Raw genomic sequence first — 18,133 nt, forward strand, 5'->3', positions numbered from 1 at the left:
TGTTCTGCAGGTTATCAGTCTTTCCATCAGTTCTCCCAGAAACCCTGAAGATGGGAGAGGCCTCATATTCATCTTTGTTTCCCAAGTACCAAGCACAGTCATGGCACAGAGTCAGTGCAGAATAAATGTGGATCAAATGAGTTTCCCTTCTGTCCACATTTTGCCACCTTAGGCCCATGAGTTTCAGCTTAATTTTTCCAGTTCTTTCCAAAACGGATTCATTGTTGTAACTAAAAGTTTTAAAACCATGAATAATATCTGTATATGGTTAATGTAACATAAGTTTTAAAATAAAAAGCAAAGGTGCCATATTCCATATAGGTATCATGTTTAAGTCTCAACTGCAGCCAAAAACGCAGAAAGCTTAGAACTCTCAAAAGTGACATTATTACAGGCACCTACCCGTGTAGAACTTGGTGAATTATTTTAGTCGTCTGTCGTTTTTGGATATGAACGTCAACATGTAACTGATTTTGTTTTTTGCCCCAATTTAGAGTCTGTATAAACTCGCCAACGAAGAAGCAAAGAAGAAAGGCTACGACTTGCGAAGTGATGCCATACCGATTGTGGCAGCCAAGGCCTCCAGGGACATCATCAGTGATGTGAGTTGTCAGTTTTGCTCCTAGTATGTGGTCAGTCTGAAGTGACATTTTCACTGAACTAAATCTTCTAAAAGAATTTTCCTGTCCCTTTGGAAATACATCCTGATGTATTTGTGTAGGGTTTTTCAAAAACCTGGTTTTGAGGGAAATGAAAAATTTGATGTTTACAAAAAAGTTTTATAACCACTAAGTCACAGTATCTTCAGTGAAAGCGGATCCACCAAGAACAGAGAAAGATCCATTCATGTGGAATTTGTTAGAGTGTAGCTGCAGGCTTGGAGATGCTTATATAAAAATTGTCACAGTGCTTATAGAAAGTGTGACTCATAAACTGAAGTTCTCCCAGTGAGAATCAGGACCTAGCTTTATATAGCATTTTAATATACAATATTCAAATAATGCATATGACACTTGCCATTACAATTCGCCCTTGTAAAATCATGTAAAGAAGGCAGTTGATCAGTGCCAGACTAGCCCAAACTTGCACCCTTAACACTAGCTCCTGGCTTGTGGCTTGTGACTCCCAGAATAAAACCATCTTCCCTTCCTGGTACCTCAGGGAATTCTTGAGGAACAGACCACTGCTCTAAAAATCAAGACCCACTATTTGGGAATATGGTAATACGCTGCCCTTTATTTTGGAAGATCATATTAGTGACTCACTTTAGTTTACGTATGTTGTACCTTTCCTACAAATGGATTTATACCAGTAATAATATATAACAAAATAATAATAACCAAGAAGTGTTGAGAAATCTGTGCTAAGAATGTTACATGCATTATGTCACTTATTTTTCATAATTACCCTAGGATGTAAGATTGTGATTATCCCTGTTTTATGGGTTGCTTAAGCAACTTGTCTAAAATCAAACTCTTAGTAGGTGATGGAGTTGAAACTCCAATCAACCTCATTCCTTCCCACTGTACTATATTGCCTCTGCTGACTCGTTTATACTTTCTCACTCAGTTATCTTTGAGACTAGAAGCATGTATTTTGGATAATTGGCTCAGATTCCAGGACAACGTCTTTGGACATGGAATAATAACAACACTGTTGGTCCATGAGAGATGAGAACCCGTGACTTCATTAGGAGCATGCTCTAAGCAACTTGGCTGCTAGGTCAGCTTCCCTAGTATAACCAGTTTCCAAAATGATGCCAAAATTTGCCACCACCACTGAATGCCTGAATCCAGTATGAAACAGGAAATTCTCTTCTGTTGCTACTGCAAGTAGTCCTTGACCTTGACTTCATCCTCAAAGGAGCCAGACACGCATTTTACTACTTATTAAACACATCTTGTCACCAAGTGCATCTCTTTTCTGATGTACTTTTAGTGCCTAACCCATTTCTCCAAGTCCCTTGGTCCACATGACCTCTCCGCTGTGTGCATTTGCTGCCCCCAGAACTATTCCTTGTTACCAGGCCATAGGTGATTTGGGGTATACACTACAATTATATGAATTCCTTCTATTTTATTACCTCTATAAGCTTCTAGGGGAAAGGTAGGATATTTCCTTGAGTTAGTGCTTATTAGCAAAAGTCAACGTACAACAGTGATATAAGCAAGATGATTTTGTACAGGCTTGTGACCTCTACGGGCTTAAAATAAAAATCTAATTTGTGCATTTTCATCTCAGTACAAATACAAAGATGGTTACCGCAAGCAGCTTGGCCATCACATTGGAGCCCGGGACGTGAAAGATGACCCGAAGATGATGTGGTCCATGCATGTGGCCAAGATCCAGAGTGACAGGGAGTACAAGAAGGACTTTGAGAAGTGGAAGACCAAGTTCAGCAGCCCAGTGGACATGCTGGGGGTGGTGCAGGCCAAGAAGTGCCAGGCCTTGGTCAGTGACATAGACTACAAGAACTACCTGCACCAGTGGACCTGCCTGCCTGACCAAAATGACGTCATGCACGCTCGGCAGGCCTATGACCTCCAGAGCGACGTGAGTACCGCGTCCGTAACAGGGCTGTGTGCGGAAATAACTTGAAGCATATGAACGTTATCCTTTGTAAACAACCCACAGGCCTACTCAAACTAGGATTTCTTGTTCATTGAATGAGATTTGAATCAGAGTATGGTTTTATTGCTTTATTGTGGATACATTACTAGGCTTTATAAGGAAGTGAAGTTTACCAACTGGACCTAGCCTTATAAAAATAAGACTGGAATTAAGCAGTGTTAGAATTCAGGGTCCAACACAGGAAGACGTTTTATTTTATTCTTTTAAGGGGGAAAGAAATAACACATTTTTATTTTTAAAAATTACTCATAAATTTGTTTTTAGCTTCCTTGCAAAACAAATGAGGTTATCATTAGCAGAATACTGTTACAACACTAATTGTTACTCTTATGAATTAAAAGAAGTCACTGTGTCTGGAAGCTGTTGGGTCATTTCATTGACACTTTGTCCTCTCAGCACAGCTCTCTTTGTGGAGAGGTCATGTGGTAATGACAGAACCGGTACCTATTAGAAACAGAGGCAGCATCTCAAATCTGGGTGTGACAAGCACATTTCCTGCAGCATATATTTTATAGACGTTTAAAGGAATTATTAAGCATTAGAGGACTTTGGAGAATAACATGAATTAACCATAATTATACATTAAATGGCTGTTCCTAGAAATTGTACAGCCTACCTGTGGAAACTCCCACATTTGTTCTGTAGCTTTCCACAACATGCAGAACCCTGTGTTTTGCAAAGAAAGGCTTTGCCTGCATCTGAAAGGTAGTTAAAAACGGTTAATGTCACCCATAGAATGACAGCATTGACAGACTGCTTGCCTCTGTCTATTTGTCAAGTGCCTTTTTGAGATCACCTCCTTCTCACGGTGACACAGTCTTAATAATATGGGAAGCATTCGAAAGTTAAGAAGCACTCCAGAGGTGTAAAATGTTATTGTTTTCATTCTTGCTGTTGTTATTTAAGGGGCAATAACTAGTCAGCATAAGGCAGTTCCAATAGGCTTTTAGTCTAGACAGTAAAATAGCTGTCTGTATGCTCTACTTAACTGCCGTTACAGGTAAAATCCTTCAAATGACCTGGGCAAAGGTCCGATGCCACCGTTGTGAAGTAGTTATGAATGCCTAATAAGTACACAAAAGTCTTTAGCAGAAAAAATGACTTAAAGTGTTAAATAAAGATATGGAAAGACAATTCTGGAAAGGAGTCTGTGCTTCGCAGCCTGAGGATTTGGTGGGGAAGAGACGGGTTCTGGGCCAATAAGATGGTCATTTATTGTCCTGAATCTTGGACAGTGTTGAAGTAGTCAAAGGTCTGCCTCAGGGCTTCAGAGGTTCTATGTCATTATTATATTTTAACTTCTCTTTTTTGTTGTGAAACCAAGAGCTTTACAGATATTTTGAAATATAAGAAAAAATACACAGAAAGCAGTAAGAATCCAACGTAATCCAACCACTGAAAAAGCCCACTCCTGCTCATGTAATTTATATACAGATTGTTTTATGTGCTATTTTTTCGTTATTGTTACATTAATGACATTTCTACCAATCACTGATATTCTTTAAAATGTGGCTTTTAATGGCTGCAGAGTGTTTCATTTGACTGGACCTAATATTTATTTACTGACAGCCTGTAGGTCGACATATGTGTGGTTTCTCTCACTTTGGGCTGGCATTCTTTTCCTGTGCACACGAGCAGTGAACATCCACTGAACTGGCTGACAGAAGATATTCATTTGGATTCCTCCTGTCCTAACAACCTGAAATATTCTATCATTTTTTGGTTACATTTTTGGGTCGTTTTTGAACATACTTCCTCTGTTAGTCTGCCTAACACAGGGAGCCAGTTTTCTATGAAACCAACAAGAGCAACAACCAGAATTGTACTTTACTATCAATTCTATTTGCACCTTGACCCTAAATCTTTCAGTCTTACTGAAGAGTTCCTGCCTTTTTCCTCCTCACAGAATGTTTACAAGTCTGATCTCCAGTGGCTGAGGGGCATTGGCTGGGTCCCCATTGGGTCTGTGGATGTGGTCAAATGCAAGAGAGCTGCAGAGATACTGAGTGACAACATCTACCGCCAGAGTCCAGACAAGCTGAAGTTTACCAGTGTGGCTGATTCTCTGGAACAGGTGCTGGCCAAGAACAATGCCATCAACATGAGCAAGGTGAGCCCCAGCTGCCTCAAGCTTCTTCAAGATGTCAAAAGAGGTTTTTAGACTTTAGTGACTAGTAGAGTTAAAATTATCCATGCAGGTGTGGGGTCACGTTTATCTCCTAAATGATGTACTTGAAATCCTCTAAGTACTTTCTATTATCCCCAGTTGTAACCCTGATAACTATCATTAAGACAAACCTCCAGCTGAATACCTTAAATCCTAGTGTGGTTTATTTTCCTAATTAGATCAGTAACATTCCTGCTTTAATTGGCTTTTTGTAATTCCTATTTCAAATGGTTTTCTTTTTTTTTTTTCAAATGGTTTTCTATCAACATATTCTTTGATAGCACTTATACACAGAGGCCTGGGACAAAGACAAGACTCAAATTCATATAATGCCTGATACCCCGGAGATCACGTTGGCGAGGCAGAACAAGCTCAACTACAGTGAGGTAGGGGCAAAATCCTGGGGGACCACGCTTGTTTTGTTGTTGTTATTGTTAGTTTTCTACACTTTTGTGGATATTCTCGGACCTCAGCTATCATGGTACGTGCAACTCTGCGATAGGAACACTCAGCCCATCCAACCTTTCATCTGTGGGTTGAATATCATACGCTATAGGATTCCAGGGGCAAACTGAAGTCACATTATCTTTTCCATTTGTGGTCTTTACCAGTGTGGGTCAGTGGAACTGAGGAGTATTTTTGGCATTTCCAAGGCGTAGGATAACCAGATATAATACTAGCTCATTATTTATATGAAACCATTGTTTGTTATTTATCTGAAATTCAAGTTCAGCTGGGCATGCTATCTTTTTATTTGCTAAATCTGGCAACCCTACCAAGGGGACCTCTAATAATATGCACCTCTTTCCCACCTGGATCCTGAATAAAATTGAGAAGTAAAACAAAGGAGTGGAACTAGAAGTCAAAATCTCACATCTCTTACTACTAAAGTTAGGTTCAAGGACACATTTGTATAAGAGCCAAACAAACCTGCTAAGTGAACCCCAGAATTAGGTTCCCCATCCAGGCACAGGCCACACTGGAGCAGGACAGTCAGCTCTACCTCCCTCAGGGGAGAGTCCTGCTTCGCACAGAGAAGCAGAGGAGGGCACTGGGCATGTTCCTAGAGGGAGGAGGTCAGAGCTGAGCTGGGCATGCCCTGCTATCCCATCCCTACCAATTAGATACATCAGGAAATCACTGCACCTCTCCAGGGTAAAGAGAGTAAAGGGGCAGAGATGAAATAATCGAGCTCCTTTTATAGAAAGAGAACCTCAGGCATGGGGAAAAAGTGCTCTCCATTAACAATACTGATTACTATTTTTTTTAAGTAAAATGCAGTTTTATAGTTGAATGTTTTACTAATATGATCCAGCCAAAAATTAGAATCATAAAGTTGTGATTATAGTCAAGTTAACTATGTTTTAAATTGTACTTTAATTTTTTTCTCATTTGTTTTTTTAAACCTCATAAGATATTACATGATTTTCAAAAATGTTTAAGTGATAAAGAACTAGGTAAAAGTATATAAATATATATTTTATATACAAATGAATAATATTAAACACATTGTTCTGCAATTTTTTCATTTAGAAATACATATAGATTGATGCTTTGCCTATCAATCTATATTACATTAACATTAACATAGATTATATTAACATTAACATTATATTATATTGATATGCATAATGTATCATATAATCTACATATTATATATATTAATCTATAATGATATAAATAATAGATTACTCTATCAATCTATGTTAATGCTCATTGATATATTTCATTTGTTTCTAATGCTACATAGTTTTTTTCGGTAAAATATAATTTATTTACTTCCCAATATTGCTAGAAAGTTAGATTGTTTCTGGAGCCTATCCTTTTTAAAATTTTGTGATATGTCACCTGTTAGACTCCAAATTGTTGCTATCAAAACTTTGCTTTAAGTCTGACTTTGCTTCTATAGGCTCTGTATAAACTCGCCAATGAAGAAGCAAAGAAGAAAGGCTATGACTTGCGAAGCGATGCCATCCCGATCGTGGCAGCCAAGGCCTCCAGGGACATCATCAGTGATGTGAGTACCAACACTCCACATATGTACGTGGCTGGATGGGGGTGGAGCAGAATCAGTATTACAACAGCAAGATACATCCTGGTGCCAGTTAAAGCACATTTACTGTGCTTTAAATGAAATGTTTTTCATTTCAAAAGAGCTTTAATAATTTAACTCCAAAAGATTTTAATATTCAGGTCCCATATGCAGAGGGGGTATCCTAAACTTCAGTTAAAAAATGGAATTTGAATCTACATTTGTTTATATCTGTAACTATAAGGCATTCATCTGCATATTTTGAGCACATAGAAATAAGAAAATGACAGAAGAGTTGGGGAAAAAGCTTGGGTACGTGTATTGGTTCAGCATAAGAAAAAGATCTGGTACAGCCAGGTTCAGGAAAATTCACCCTTCCCCAAACCTGCTCTGGATTCTTGCCAACCCTTTCTTTGAAAAATTGCCTTAAGTGCTTCCTTTGAGTTCTTTTTAAATGAAAAAAGAAAAAAAAAGTTTTATAACAACCAAAACCAACAAAATAGCCTGATTTCTCTTTCCACTGTCTCCGAAAGAAGTTCCTTTGGTAGAGAATTCAGACTTCAGTAAATATATGCTAGGATTTGTGTAATTTTGTTGCCTGAAGTGGAGAGAAGCTAATCCAGAGTCAGCTCTTACCATCGCCAACAACAAAACACTTTCTTGTAGTTGTATAATCCGTTTTTTCTCCTCACGGAATCCCAACAGACCTCACCCAAATTTGGTGTCCAGTAGAGCCGGTATACAGGATGGAAACGCAAGCCAGTCTATTTCAGGAGTCCTGTGAAAGTTAGCAGAGCCAGATTTGGGAGAGGCGGGATGGGCAGGGGAGTGAAAAGTTTCCTCTGAACTCAGGAGTTGTTCTAAAAATCATGTGTAAAACTTCTGGGTTAATGATTTCACTGGCCCCAAAAAGATTTAAAAAACGGCAGTTTTACAACTCCAACTGATTTTCTGAAAAGTGCTGCTGCCTTTATTTCCAGAGACTTAGTGTCTGCAAAGCATAGAACTATGAAGTTTGGCCTGCTCCCCATTAGAGTACTGCTGTGAAGTCTCATCAGAGTTTAGGATGAGGAGATAAGTTGATATTCAGATGATTTATTTCTCTGCAAGAATTACCAATTTTAAAGTAATGAAGTTTTATATTAATAAGACTTTTAGCCCTTTTCATTAATTTTTATTTTTAAAATGACTACTGTTATTTCAGTATAAATACAAAGATGGTTACCGCAAGCAGCTTGGCCACCACATTGGAGCCCGCGACATCAAAGATGACCCCAAGATGATGTGGTCCATGCATGTGGCCAAGATCCAGAGTGACAGGGAGTACAAGAAGGACTTTGAGAAGTGGAAGACCAAGTTCAGCAGCCCAGTGGACATGCTGGGGGTGGTGCAGGCCAAGAAGTGCCAGACCTTGGTCAGTGACGCGGACTACAAGAACTACCTGCACCAGTGGACCTGCCTGCCCGACCAGAATGACGTCATACACGCTCGGCAGGCCTATGACCTCCAGAGCGACGTGAGTACTGAGACCCATTAAACACCACTGTTGACCATGCTTATGATGATAATACATAGTAATATGCAGATAATGGCCTAGGATTAGGTAAAGCCCTCAGAAAAAAAATAACGTTTTTTCCTCTCCACCTTTAATTTACTGTGCCTTACTTTTCTTTTAGAGAGAACATAATACCATGAACTATATCCAATTGGGCTTCATATTTTAAAAGACATAGACATGAAGTTTGCCTATCCACTTTTTCCAGTCCTTTTCATTCATTTTTGAAATCAAGAGTCCTAACAGCTTCAGTAATCCTTGCTTTTGTGTTTGATCTCACCAGAACATTTATAAATCAGATCTCCAGTGGATGAGAGGCATTGGCTGGGTCCCCATTGGGTCTGTGGATGTGGTCAAGTGCAAGAGAGCTGCAGAGATACTGAGTGACAACATCTACCGCCAGAGTCCAGACAAGCTGAAGTTTACCAGTGTGGCTGATTCTCTGGAACAGGTGCTGGCCAAGAACAATGCCATCAACATGAACAAGGTGAGCCCCCAATGTGGGGGAACATAAAACAGGGCTGTATGTCCTTGAGAATATCTATTACTAATTAAGTTAGTCCTTTTGTTTGTTTTATCTAGTTGCCATCCTGTGTATGGTGATTTGATTGAGTTCTGTATTAGGATTCCCCAAGTATATGTGGGAATTTCTGCTTTGACATCTCTTGTGAAATAGAGTTAGGAGTAGGACAGCTGTTTGGTGTTTAAATTGTTTTAAGTCTATAACAGTTATACATGTTTGGTATCAAGGTTCCTTTCTCGTTGGGTACTTATCTAAGTAAGTATAGAACAAACAAGTCAGGTGCAAATCTTCATAACCTTTATCAAAAAGAAATCTAGAGATGGCATATCCAGGTAAATTTGCAGTTAATAAACAGACAAACAGACAAAATCATGGGAAGAATTTGTTGATACAGCCTCAGTACATATGGACATGTATACATGCTTGGAAAATACTTGCTTTTAATTTAATTGGAGTGGAGGTGATCTTGTAATGAAACACACACACATTTTCTTTTCATATCTTAGTCTACACTTATATTTAGTGACAATAATATCTTGTAACATCAAAGAGATTGAAGAATGTTAATATACAGCAGACAGCCCAGATAGTCAGAAGGCTGGCTTTCAACTTTGTCATGATCTCTAAGTTGGAAACCTCTGTTTACAGCAAACATTGTTGTTCTAATTCATTAACCTTTTTATCCTTCACAGCGCTTATACACAGAAGCCTGGGACAAAGACAAGACCCAAATCCACGTGATGCCTGATACACCTGAAATTATGTTGGCGAGACAAAATAAAATAAATTATAGTGAGGTAAGACCATTTGTTTTGACCTGGCCACGTTATTTTGCTGATGTAGTAGAAAGGTCAGAATTATGGATTTAATTCTCATGTTGACCAATTATTTATTTATTTTTGCCATAACCTACCCTGAATATATGTATCATTATATTCAAGAATAGTTACAGAAAAAATTAACATAACATTGTAAATCAGCTATACTTCAATTAAAAAAATACATAGGGAAATGGATAAATACAAAAATATCTCCATGTCAGGAGTGGGGGGGAAACTCTCAAAGTCAACTATTAATGATAGAATCATATTGTAATTTTAATTAAAAAATAATTATTGCTATTTATCAGATTAGTATTTACTTCAAAATTTGTTCTATGAGTTTTTCTTTAGTTACCTCATCTGTAAAATGAGATTAAAATGTCTATCAAAGAATTTTTGTGGTGGCTAAATGGGGTAGTATATATAATATGCCCAGTGTAGAGCCTGGCATACAGTAGCTGCTTAATAAACTTTAATTTCTTCCCTTTACACTCAAGTCACTGTGAAGATTAGATTTATTTAATATGCTCAAAATGACTTCAGTTTATTTATAAGAACTGAAATAAGAATTCTTAAATTCATCCATCTCAAAATTGCCTGAGGACAATTAAAAAAACATTTTTTTTTACTTACTATCTCCAGCCCCACTAAACTTGTCATCACAAATCTTTGCAGAATAGAAATACTGCCGCAGAAAAAGCTTCTTGCCCAATTGTTCTTGCCAAAGTCAAGAATTATCTGGTTCATTCAAGATGAATATTGATTTCTTACATGTTGTTTTGTGTCTTCATTAAACAAAAAAAAGGCAGACTTCCCTTTAGTTTGAGAATATTGGAAATTTTAAATACTCATTTTCAAGACTTGACCATATTATTATTTTACCCATTAATTACTTTTGCCTATCATAATGTAGCCCTAAAGAAGAGGCATGACAAGTGAAATGAAGAGGAGACGATTTCCTTTTGTCTAGCGTTATAAAACAGACCCAAGGACAAGCCTGATCACGAGGATTTGATTGACCTTGGCTTCAGTCATTTTTGAATGAACGATTTTTCTCTTGGCCACAGGGCTTCTCTGTTGGACTATCTTTTCCCAGACATTCTGCCTCACCCTAGGCAGATGAAGTTAGTTTCTATCCCAAAGGGATAATGCTTTTAAGCCTCTCCCTTTTGTTAAAATTAGGTCAGATGAGGTAGGGTATTTTCTTTTCAGACTGCTGAGAGGAAATTGGGCTATTTTTTTAATTTCTAAAATTTTCATCTGGATTTATTTCTTTAAAATTGCATGATTATGTTAATTCCCTAAAGACTGTCTCCTGAAGATTAGATTTCAAAACAGCCCACCTGAATTTCTTCTCAACCCGTTACCAATGGTACCTTCATTCCATACTTAGCTCAGTAAAGTTTAACAAAACAAAGTAACTATATCTCATTTTTTTTCTCTTAAACTCTCATCTACCTATTCTAGTTCTCTTGGATAAATAACGTACCAAACATTCTTTAAAACGTAGCCTTGATGATAATAAAATTGTTTTCTTTGAAGCCCTGCATCTTTTTCTAATGTTGAAAGAATGAAAAAATTTTGTTTGGCCTGAAGCTGGAAGATGATTCAAGCACATTTTTTCCCACTTATACATAAGGATAAACTTGAGAATTTATTCTTCAAAGGAAAAGTATAAAGTATAAGAGTATTTGACTCTAGTTACAAAATGAATATTTCTAGAAAAATTTTTTTAATTAATTAATTTATTTGTGGCTGCATTGGGTCTTCATTGCTGTGCACAGGCTTTCTCTAGTTGCAGTGAGCAAGGGCTATTCTTTGTTGCAGCGTGAGGGCTTCTCATTGCAGTGGCTTCTCTTGTTGCAGAGCACAAGCTCTAGGCATGAGGGCTTCCGTAGTTGTGGCACATGGACTCAGTAGTTGTGGCTCACAGGCTCTAGAGCGTAGGCTCAGTAGTTGTGGCGCACAGGGCTTATTTGCTCCGCGGCATGTGGGATCTTCCTGGACATTTTTTTTAATTAATTTATTTATTTGTGGCTGCATTGGGTCTTCATTGCTGTGCACAGGCTTTCTCTAGTTGCAGTGAGCAAGGGCTATTCTTTGTTGCAGCGTGAGGGCTTCTCATTGCAGTGGCTTCTCTTGTTGCAGAGCACAAGCTCTAGGCATGAGGGCTTCCGTAGTTGTGGCACATGGACTCAGTAGTTGTGGCTCACAGGCTCTAGAGCGTAGGCTCAGTAGTTGTGGCGCACAGGGCTTATTTGCTCCGCGGCATGTGGGATCTTCCTGGACCAGGGCTCAAACCCATGTCCCCTGCATCGGCAGGTGGATTCTTAACCACTGAACCACCAGGGAAGTCCCTAGAAATTTTTAAGAAGAACAAATGCCCTTGGGACTTTATCTCAAATACATTAAATTTATTCTTATTTACTTTAGCCTTACCTTGTAAAAATCTCAACATGAAAAAAATGTGAATTGTCACACGTTAATAATCTACATTAAAAACATTTAATGACATCCTTCTCAGACTGTAAAGTCATTTAAAAATTATTAATAACAAAGCACTAAATTCTTGTAATGGTTCACAAGCAAAAAAGACTGAATACTACTGGTATAGATGATTTGTTTAATGCCATGGTTTTCAAGCTGTGTTCCCATGGAATACCTGTGTTCCACCTTCTGTGTGCATCTGTCCTGCCACAGAAACTGAACAGTGGGTATGTCCCAATTCATAAAGAAATTATTATAATTTCATCAATTTTGTCCTTTTGTCTCATAAATATCTGGTATCTGCTATCCCTCTGTCTGCTAGCAATTTCTGGCAATCGACAAAATGAATAGAGAGCAAATCAATATTAACAAAGATGTTCAGAAACAATGGATTATCCTCCGTTTAGCACTGTTTGAATACAGGTACATGCTCATGGTGGTAGTGTTGTTGTTATATAATCATATTCTCTGCTAGTAAAATTGGTCCTAATTCAAATTTGCAGTTAAATAAAGTCATTTCTTGGTTATTTCATGAAAAGAATAAGTGCTGAGCCATCCAAGCACATTTCAGAGTTAATGACTTAATGTGTAAAATCTAGAAGGATTTATCCAAGGAAAAGTTGTGTTAGACCTGCTGAAAGTAAAATTTCAAGTTAAATAAATAGCTTGTATATGTAGGAAGTAAAAGGAAGAAAGAGATTTTTTTTTAATTTATTTAAGACTAAACATACTAGTGTTGTTCTGCATCCAAAAGTAGTCTTCCTTTGACAGAAATACATTTTTAGGGTGAAAGTGAGCACTGTATCTAAAAGCTACTACTTCTTCCTTCAGAACCTCTATCGCCAGGCCATGGAAGAAGCCAAGAAAGAAGGCTATGACTTAAGAAGTGACGCCATTCCCATCGTGGCTGCCAAGGCCTCCCGGGATATTGCCAGTGATGTAAGAGTTGATCACATCCTTACGTTTGTTACCAACAGGCCAGCCACCTGCATAGGGAATCACACTCTTGGGACACAGCTGGAAGTCTCTGTAGTCATCATCCATCTTAACTGCCTTCATTGCACAGGCAGATAAATTGAGGCTTTGAGACAGTAGGTAACCTGCCCAAGATTACAAGTTTCATAGAGACACACTGGGATATAGTTTCTTTGTTGCTCATCTTTTGGTCTTTGCTTAGTAAGACTGAGTGCCTTGGTCAAAGTTAAATGGACGTATGTTGAGCTACTTATGAAACCTCATGAGCTCTCCTCAGGCTACACTCAAGGCAAAGATGCCAATAAAGAAGCAGGCTTAACTGAGTTCCCCATGACTTGAGGAAGGACATAGGATAGCAAAAAAGTTAAACGTCTCTGCTATGGGGCCCACAAAAATCAACATTCCTTTACCCTAAAAATTAATACATCAGGTTCCTGGACAACTTAAATATTAAGAGTAAATATTAAGAGTAGCAAAATTGTCCATTTTGTTAGGTTTTTCTTTTAAATCATAATAAAAATACATAACAAAATTCACTATCTTTACCATTTTCAGTATATAGTCTAGTAGAATTAAGTATATTTACGCTATTGTACAACAGGCATCCAGAACTTTTTCGTCTTGCAAAACTGAAACGCTATGCTCATTATCAACAAAAATTATCCATTTTAAAACTACTCCTTCCAGTTTATTTGTGCAGAGGACAAATTATTTCTCAGAATGCCTTAAAAAAAAGAAAATTAATGAGCCATGTAAACAACTCCCTCCAATATGTTCTCACTTGGGTTCACTCACATGACCAACTTCTGAGAAACTGCTTGTCACTGTAATTGAGTTCATTCAGTGTTCACTCTTTGTTTTCGTTTTTGTTTTTGGTTTTGGGTTTTTTTTTGTGGTACGCGGGCCTCTCACTGTCGCGGACTCTCCCGCCGCGGAGCACAGGCTCTGGACGCGCAGGCCCAGTGGCCAGCCACTCCGCGGCGTGTGGGATCCTCCCGGACCAGGGCACGAACCTGTGTCCCCTGCATCAGCAGGCAGACTCTCAACCACTGCGCCACTAGGGAAGCCCAGTGTTCACTTTTTAATCACTTTTTTTGTGATTAAAACACCTAATTTTCTAGCATAATATAAAGGAATCAATGTGGAGTTATTCTCTATAGAGGTGTGGAAATGAGCACCGTATCTTCTTTTTTGGGTGAAAGCATGCCCCAGTGTGTAGCATCACAGCACCATGTTTGATGAAATTCCCCTGATGTCTTGAGGATTTCATAGAAAAGCATCACCACAGAGAGAGCAACTGGGACCAGCCCTTGCCACTTCCTCCTCATTTACTGGGTTCTTTTCTTTCAGTACAAATACAAAGAAACTTACCGTAAGCAGTTGGGTCACCATATTGGTGCCCGGATGATACATGATGACCCCAAGATGATGTGGTCCCTCCACGTTGCCAAAATGCAGAGTGACCGTGAGTACAAGAAAGAGTTTGAAAAATATAAGACCAGGTTCAGCAGCCCAGTGGACACGCTTGGTATTGTTTTGGCCAAGAAATGTCAGACCTTGGTCAGTGATGTGGACTATAAACATCCTCTGCATGAGTGGACCTGCCTGCCCGACCAGAATGATGTCATCCATGCTCGGAAAGCTTATGACCTCCAGAGTGATGTGAGTACCCCCAATGCTGCTTCTGCATACTAGTGTTAAAAATAATAAATACTAGTGCAATAATAATAATACAGTTAGCATGCCCTATTGAGAGTAAAATAAAATAATTAGGATGTATCTAATATTATTATCTCTAGAACACCGCATTACACACTTTATATTTTGTGATTTTGAAGATGAAAATAAAGGCAAGAGTTTTTTAAAAATCTCCCATCATAAGAAAAAAAAAGTGTGGGTATGGTGACCATTTCACAATATACACACATACTGAATCATGATATTGTACACCTGAAACTAGTATATGTCAATTATATCTCAATTAAAAATGCAAATCAAGAGCGTGATTTGTAAAACTTAACATTACTATGTGTTGAAACTCACAACTATAGTTGAATTTCACCTCTTCTCCCTTTAAAAAAAAAAAGGCAAAAGTTTTTGTGACTGCAACACTTACACAGCATTGGTCTAAGTATGCAGTCTTTTGGGGAGCTATTAGAACACATTTTCCAAAGCTAAAGAAACTCTGCTCTTGTGTAAAAAGTCTTGTAATACCCTCAAGGGCAGGACTGTGTTTTTACTTTTCAAAAAAGATCTTTCATCATTCCTAGTACAATCCTCTGTGCCAAAAAATGCTTAGGAAAAAAATGTACTCAGGATTCAATAATGCTTCTGAATGAGTGATTGTGATGGCAGCTTTACCTGTTCATCAGTGCTTTTGTGTTTCTCTAATATGATCCATTTTGTGACTGTGAATCTGAACAATTAATTAATAAAAGTGTTTCTTGTTGGTTGATTTGAAGAATTTGTATAAGTCAGACCTTGAATGGATGAAAGGCATTGGCTGGGTTCCAATTGGCTCCGTGGAAATAGTTAAAGCCAAGAGGGCCGGAGAGATACTGAGTGATAACATCTACCGCCAGCGTCCAGACACACTGAAATTTACCAGCATAACTGACTCCCTGGAGCAGGTGCTGGCCAAGAACAACGCTATAAACATGAGTAAGGTGAGTCTTCACTCCTCACCATCGGGTATAGGAATTTACCATAGAATGAAGTAAAAATTCTGACATGTTACTACATTTTAAAGATTCCTGTAGGATTTACAATACCTTTTAAAATGATTTTCCCATTATAACACCATAGTTACTTAGTAATACTTCAGAATAGTAAACTGATGTTAAAAATACCATGTGCTGTAATTATTTCACAATTATAGATATTAAATTCTGCAACTCAATTATACTTTTCAGAACTGTTAAAAAATTTTAATAAGAAACAGTAAAAACTCTGAGTCAATGAAAAAGTGAGCTAAATACTCTTGGAAATAGTAATTTATCTACATGAAAGGTAGGAATTTATGCAACTTTAGTTATTTCTACTTTGTACAGAAGAGAGGTGACTGGCACATAATCAAAAGAAAAACTGTCTGTGAACTCCAAAATAATTTTTCTCATTTTTTTTTTCATAGCACTTATATACTGAAGCCTGGGACAATGACAAGAAAACAATCCATGTCATGCCTGATACACCAGAAATCATGCTAGCCAAACTCAACCGAATAAACTACAGTGATGTGAGTAAACTACTGATCATATCATGAAGAGAAAGGCAGAAATGAACTATTGTAATAATATCCTTAGTGAAACCTTTTGACTAATTTATTGTGCATTCTCCAGAACAACATTGTCAATAAAAGAGATAGTTCTCCCTTGATTCAAGAGATAGTTTTCCCTTGATTCAATTTTGGTCTATGTGGTAGGTCCACAAAGTAGACTAGCCTTTTATGAAAATGATACCAGAGAATGAAATGATTTGGGGGAGTATCCCAATAGGGAATATACTCTTTAAGCCTTCCACTACAGGTCAGTGTGCTTATCAAGTCATTATTTTATTCAACAACTATTTAGCAGGCAGTCACTAGGTTAAAACAGTGAGTTACCGTACTGTGTATTCTTTTGCCACTTCATTGTGTTCTGGTTACCATTTAATGTTATTTGCAAGCATTTTCCTAGCCATCTCCTTCAGGACCAACATTTTCATCAGAGTGAGGATTCTGAAACCCTAGTCTACACAGATCAATCAAGGTCTGTGATGATAATCCATGGTAAAATGGGAGAAAACAAGGACAACGCATTGAGTTGTTCACAAATCCAAATATATTCAATTTAAAAATACTGTATTTATTCCTTCTCCTTCTTTGGCATAAAAATGGCCTTCCTTTTATATTAAGATCATGACACTAAATAGCTGGGTTTTTGTTTTTGTTTTTTACAGTTTTGCTTGCTTGGCAAAACAAAATTTTAGCAACCTGACGCTGATTTCCCCAAAAAACTTTTTAGATTTACTAATCAATAAAACATCAAAGTTTAAACCATGTGCCTTAAAATCCTTGAGCACCTATGAAAGTTTTCTACAAACTCATACTGATACTTAATTCTGTGTAGTTTAAATGAGGACAGAGAAAGCTTAGTAATAAATAGTTTCATTTTTTATGAAAGGAGTAATGATTGATCAATTCTTTTTTTCTGCAGAAACTTTATAAACTTGCTTTGGAAGAGTCAAAGAAGGAAGGCTATGACTTGCGCGTGGATGCCATTCCAATCCAAGCAGCCAAGGCATCAAGAAATATTGCTAGTGATGTAAGTTGATGTTTTTGGAAGAGGCATTTCTTACTCAAAGATGTTAACAAATGGCAGCTTTTACAGCTTTTCTTGCCAGAAATTTAGCCCGCAAGTCTCAATTTCCTTTAACGACTCCCCCATGTACAAAATGGCAAGTGAAAACAAAGAAAACAAAAGATACTACATCCAGTATACCTGCTAATCTGTCAAAGATGGAGTTATGTTCTTTAAAAATAAGTGTCTTATGAACACTAAAAATGGGCTCATATTTTATTTTATTTTATTTTTTTTATTTGTTTTTTTGCGGTACGTGGGCCTCTCACTATTGTGGCCTCTCCCGTTGCGGAGCACAGGCTCCGGACGCGCAGGCTCAGCGACCATGGCTCACGGGCCCAGCCGCTCTGCGGCATGTGGGATCTTCCCGGACCGGGGCACAAACCCGTGTCCCCTGCATCGGCAGGCAGACTCTCAACCACTGCGCCACCAGGGAAGCCCTGGGCTCATATTTTTGAGCCTCAGAAGTTGAGCAGCTGATAACCCAGACGTTTGTAAAAATTGTTGTTAAAGACGTTGGTAGCACATGTAAATCAGCCAGCATAAATGTGAACTCTTTCCTACTACTTCTATCCGTTTACTCTGGCATTAAGGGAAGATGTTAA

At 38.0% G+C, this 18,133-nt stretch overlaps 1 protein-coding gene across 8 annotated transcripts in view; it reads left to right on the plus strand.

Moving 5' to 3' along the window:
* The window catches only part of NEB (nebulin), a 118,804-nt gene that overhangs the window by 3,234 nt on the left and 97,437 nt on the right, over positions 1–18,133 (plus strand). For 7 of the 8 annotated variants that reach the window (XM_024752717.1, XM_024752718.1, XM_024752719.1 and 4 more), the window contains exons 3-14: positions 2,431–2,553; positions 4,538–4,741; positions 5,080–5,184; positions 6,708–6,815; positions 8,035–8,346; positions 8,669–8,872; positions 9,601–9,705; positions 13,048–13,155; positions 14,542–14,853; positions 15,654–15,857; positions 16,322–16,426; positions 17,385–17,492. In XM_024752717.1, coding sequence (XP_024608485.1) covers positions 2,431–2,553; positions 4,538–4,741; positions 5,080–5,184; positions 6,708–6,815; positions 8,035–8,346; positions 8,669–8,872; positions 9,601–9,705; positions 13,048–13,155; positions 14,542–14,853; positions 15,654–15,857; positions 16,322–16,426; positions 17,385–17,492 — 1,998 coding nt within the window. The remainder of the gene's footprint in view (positions 1–2,430; positions 2,554–4,537; positions 4,742–5,079; positions 5,185–6,707; positions 6,816–8,034; positions 8,347–8,668; positions 8,873–9,600; positions 9,706–13,047; positions 13,156–14,541; positions 14,854–15,653; positions 15,858–16,321; positions 16,427–17,384; positions 17,493–18,133) is intronic. The other variant, XM_024752724.1, reaches the window with a different exon arrangement.

The sequence above is a fragment of the Neophocaena asiaeorientalis genome, unplaced genomic scaffold, assembly GCF_003031525.2.
Source record: "Neophocaena asiaeorientalis asiaeorientalis breed wild unplaced genomic scaffold, Neophocaena_asiaeorientalis_V1.1 scaffold868, whole genome shotgun sequence".
Taxonomy (NCBI): Eukaryota; Metazoa; Chordata; class Mammalia; order Artiodactyla; family Phocoenidae; genus Neophocaena; species Neophocaena asiaeorientalis.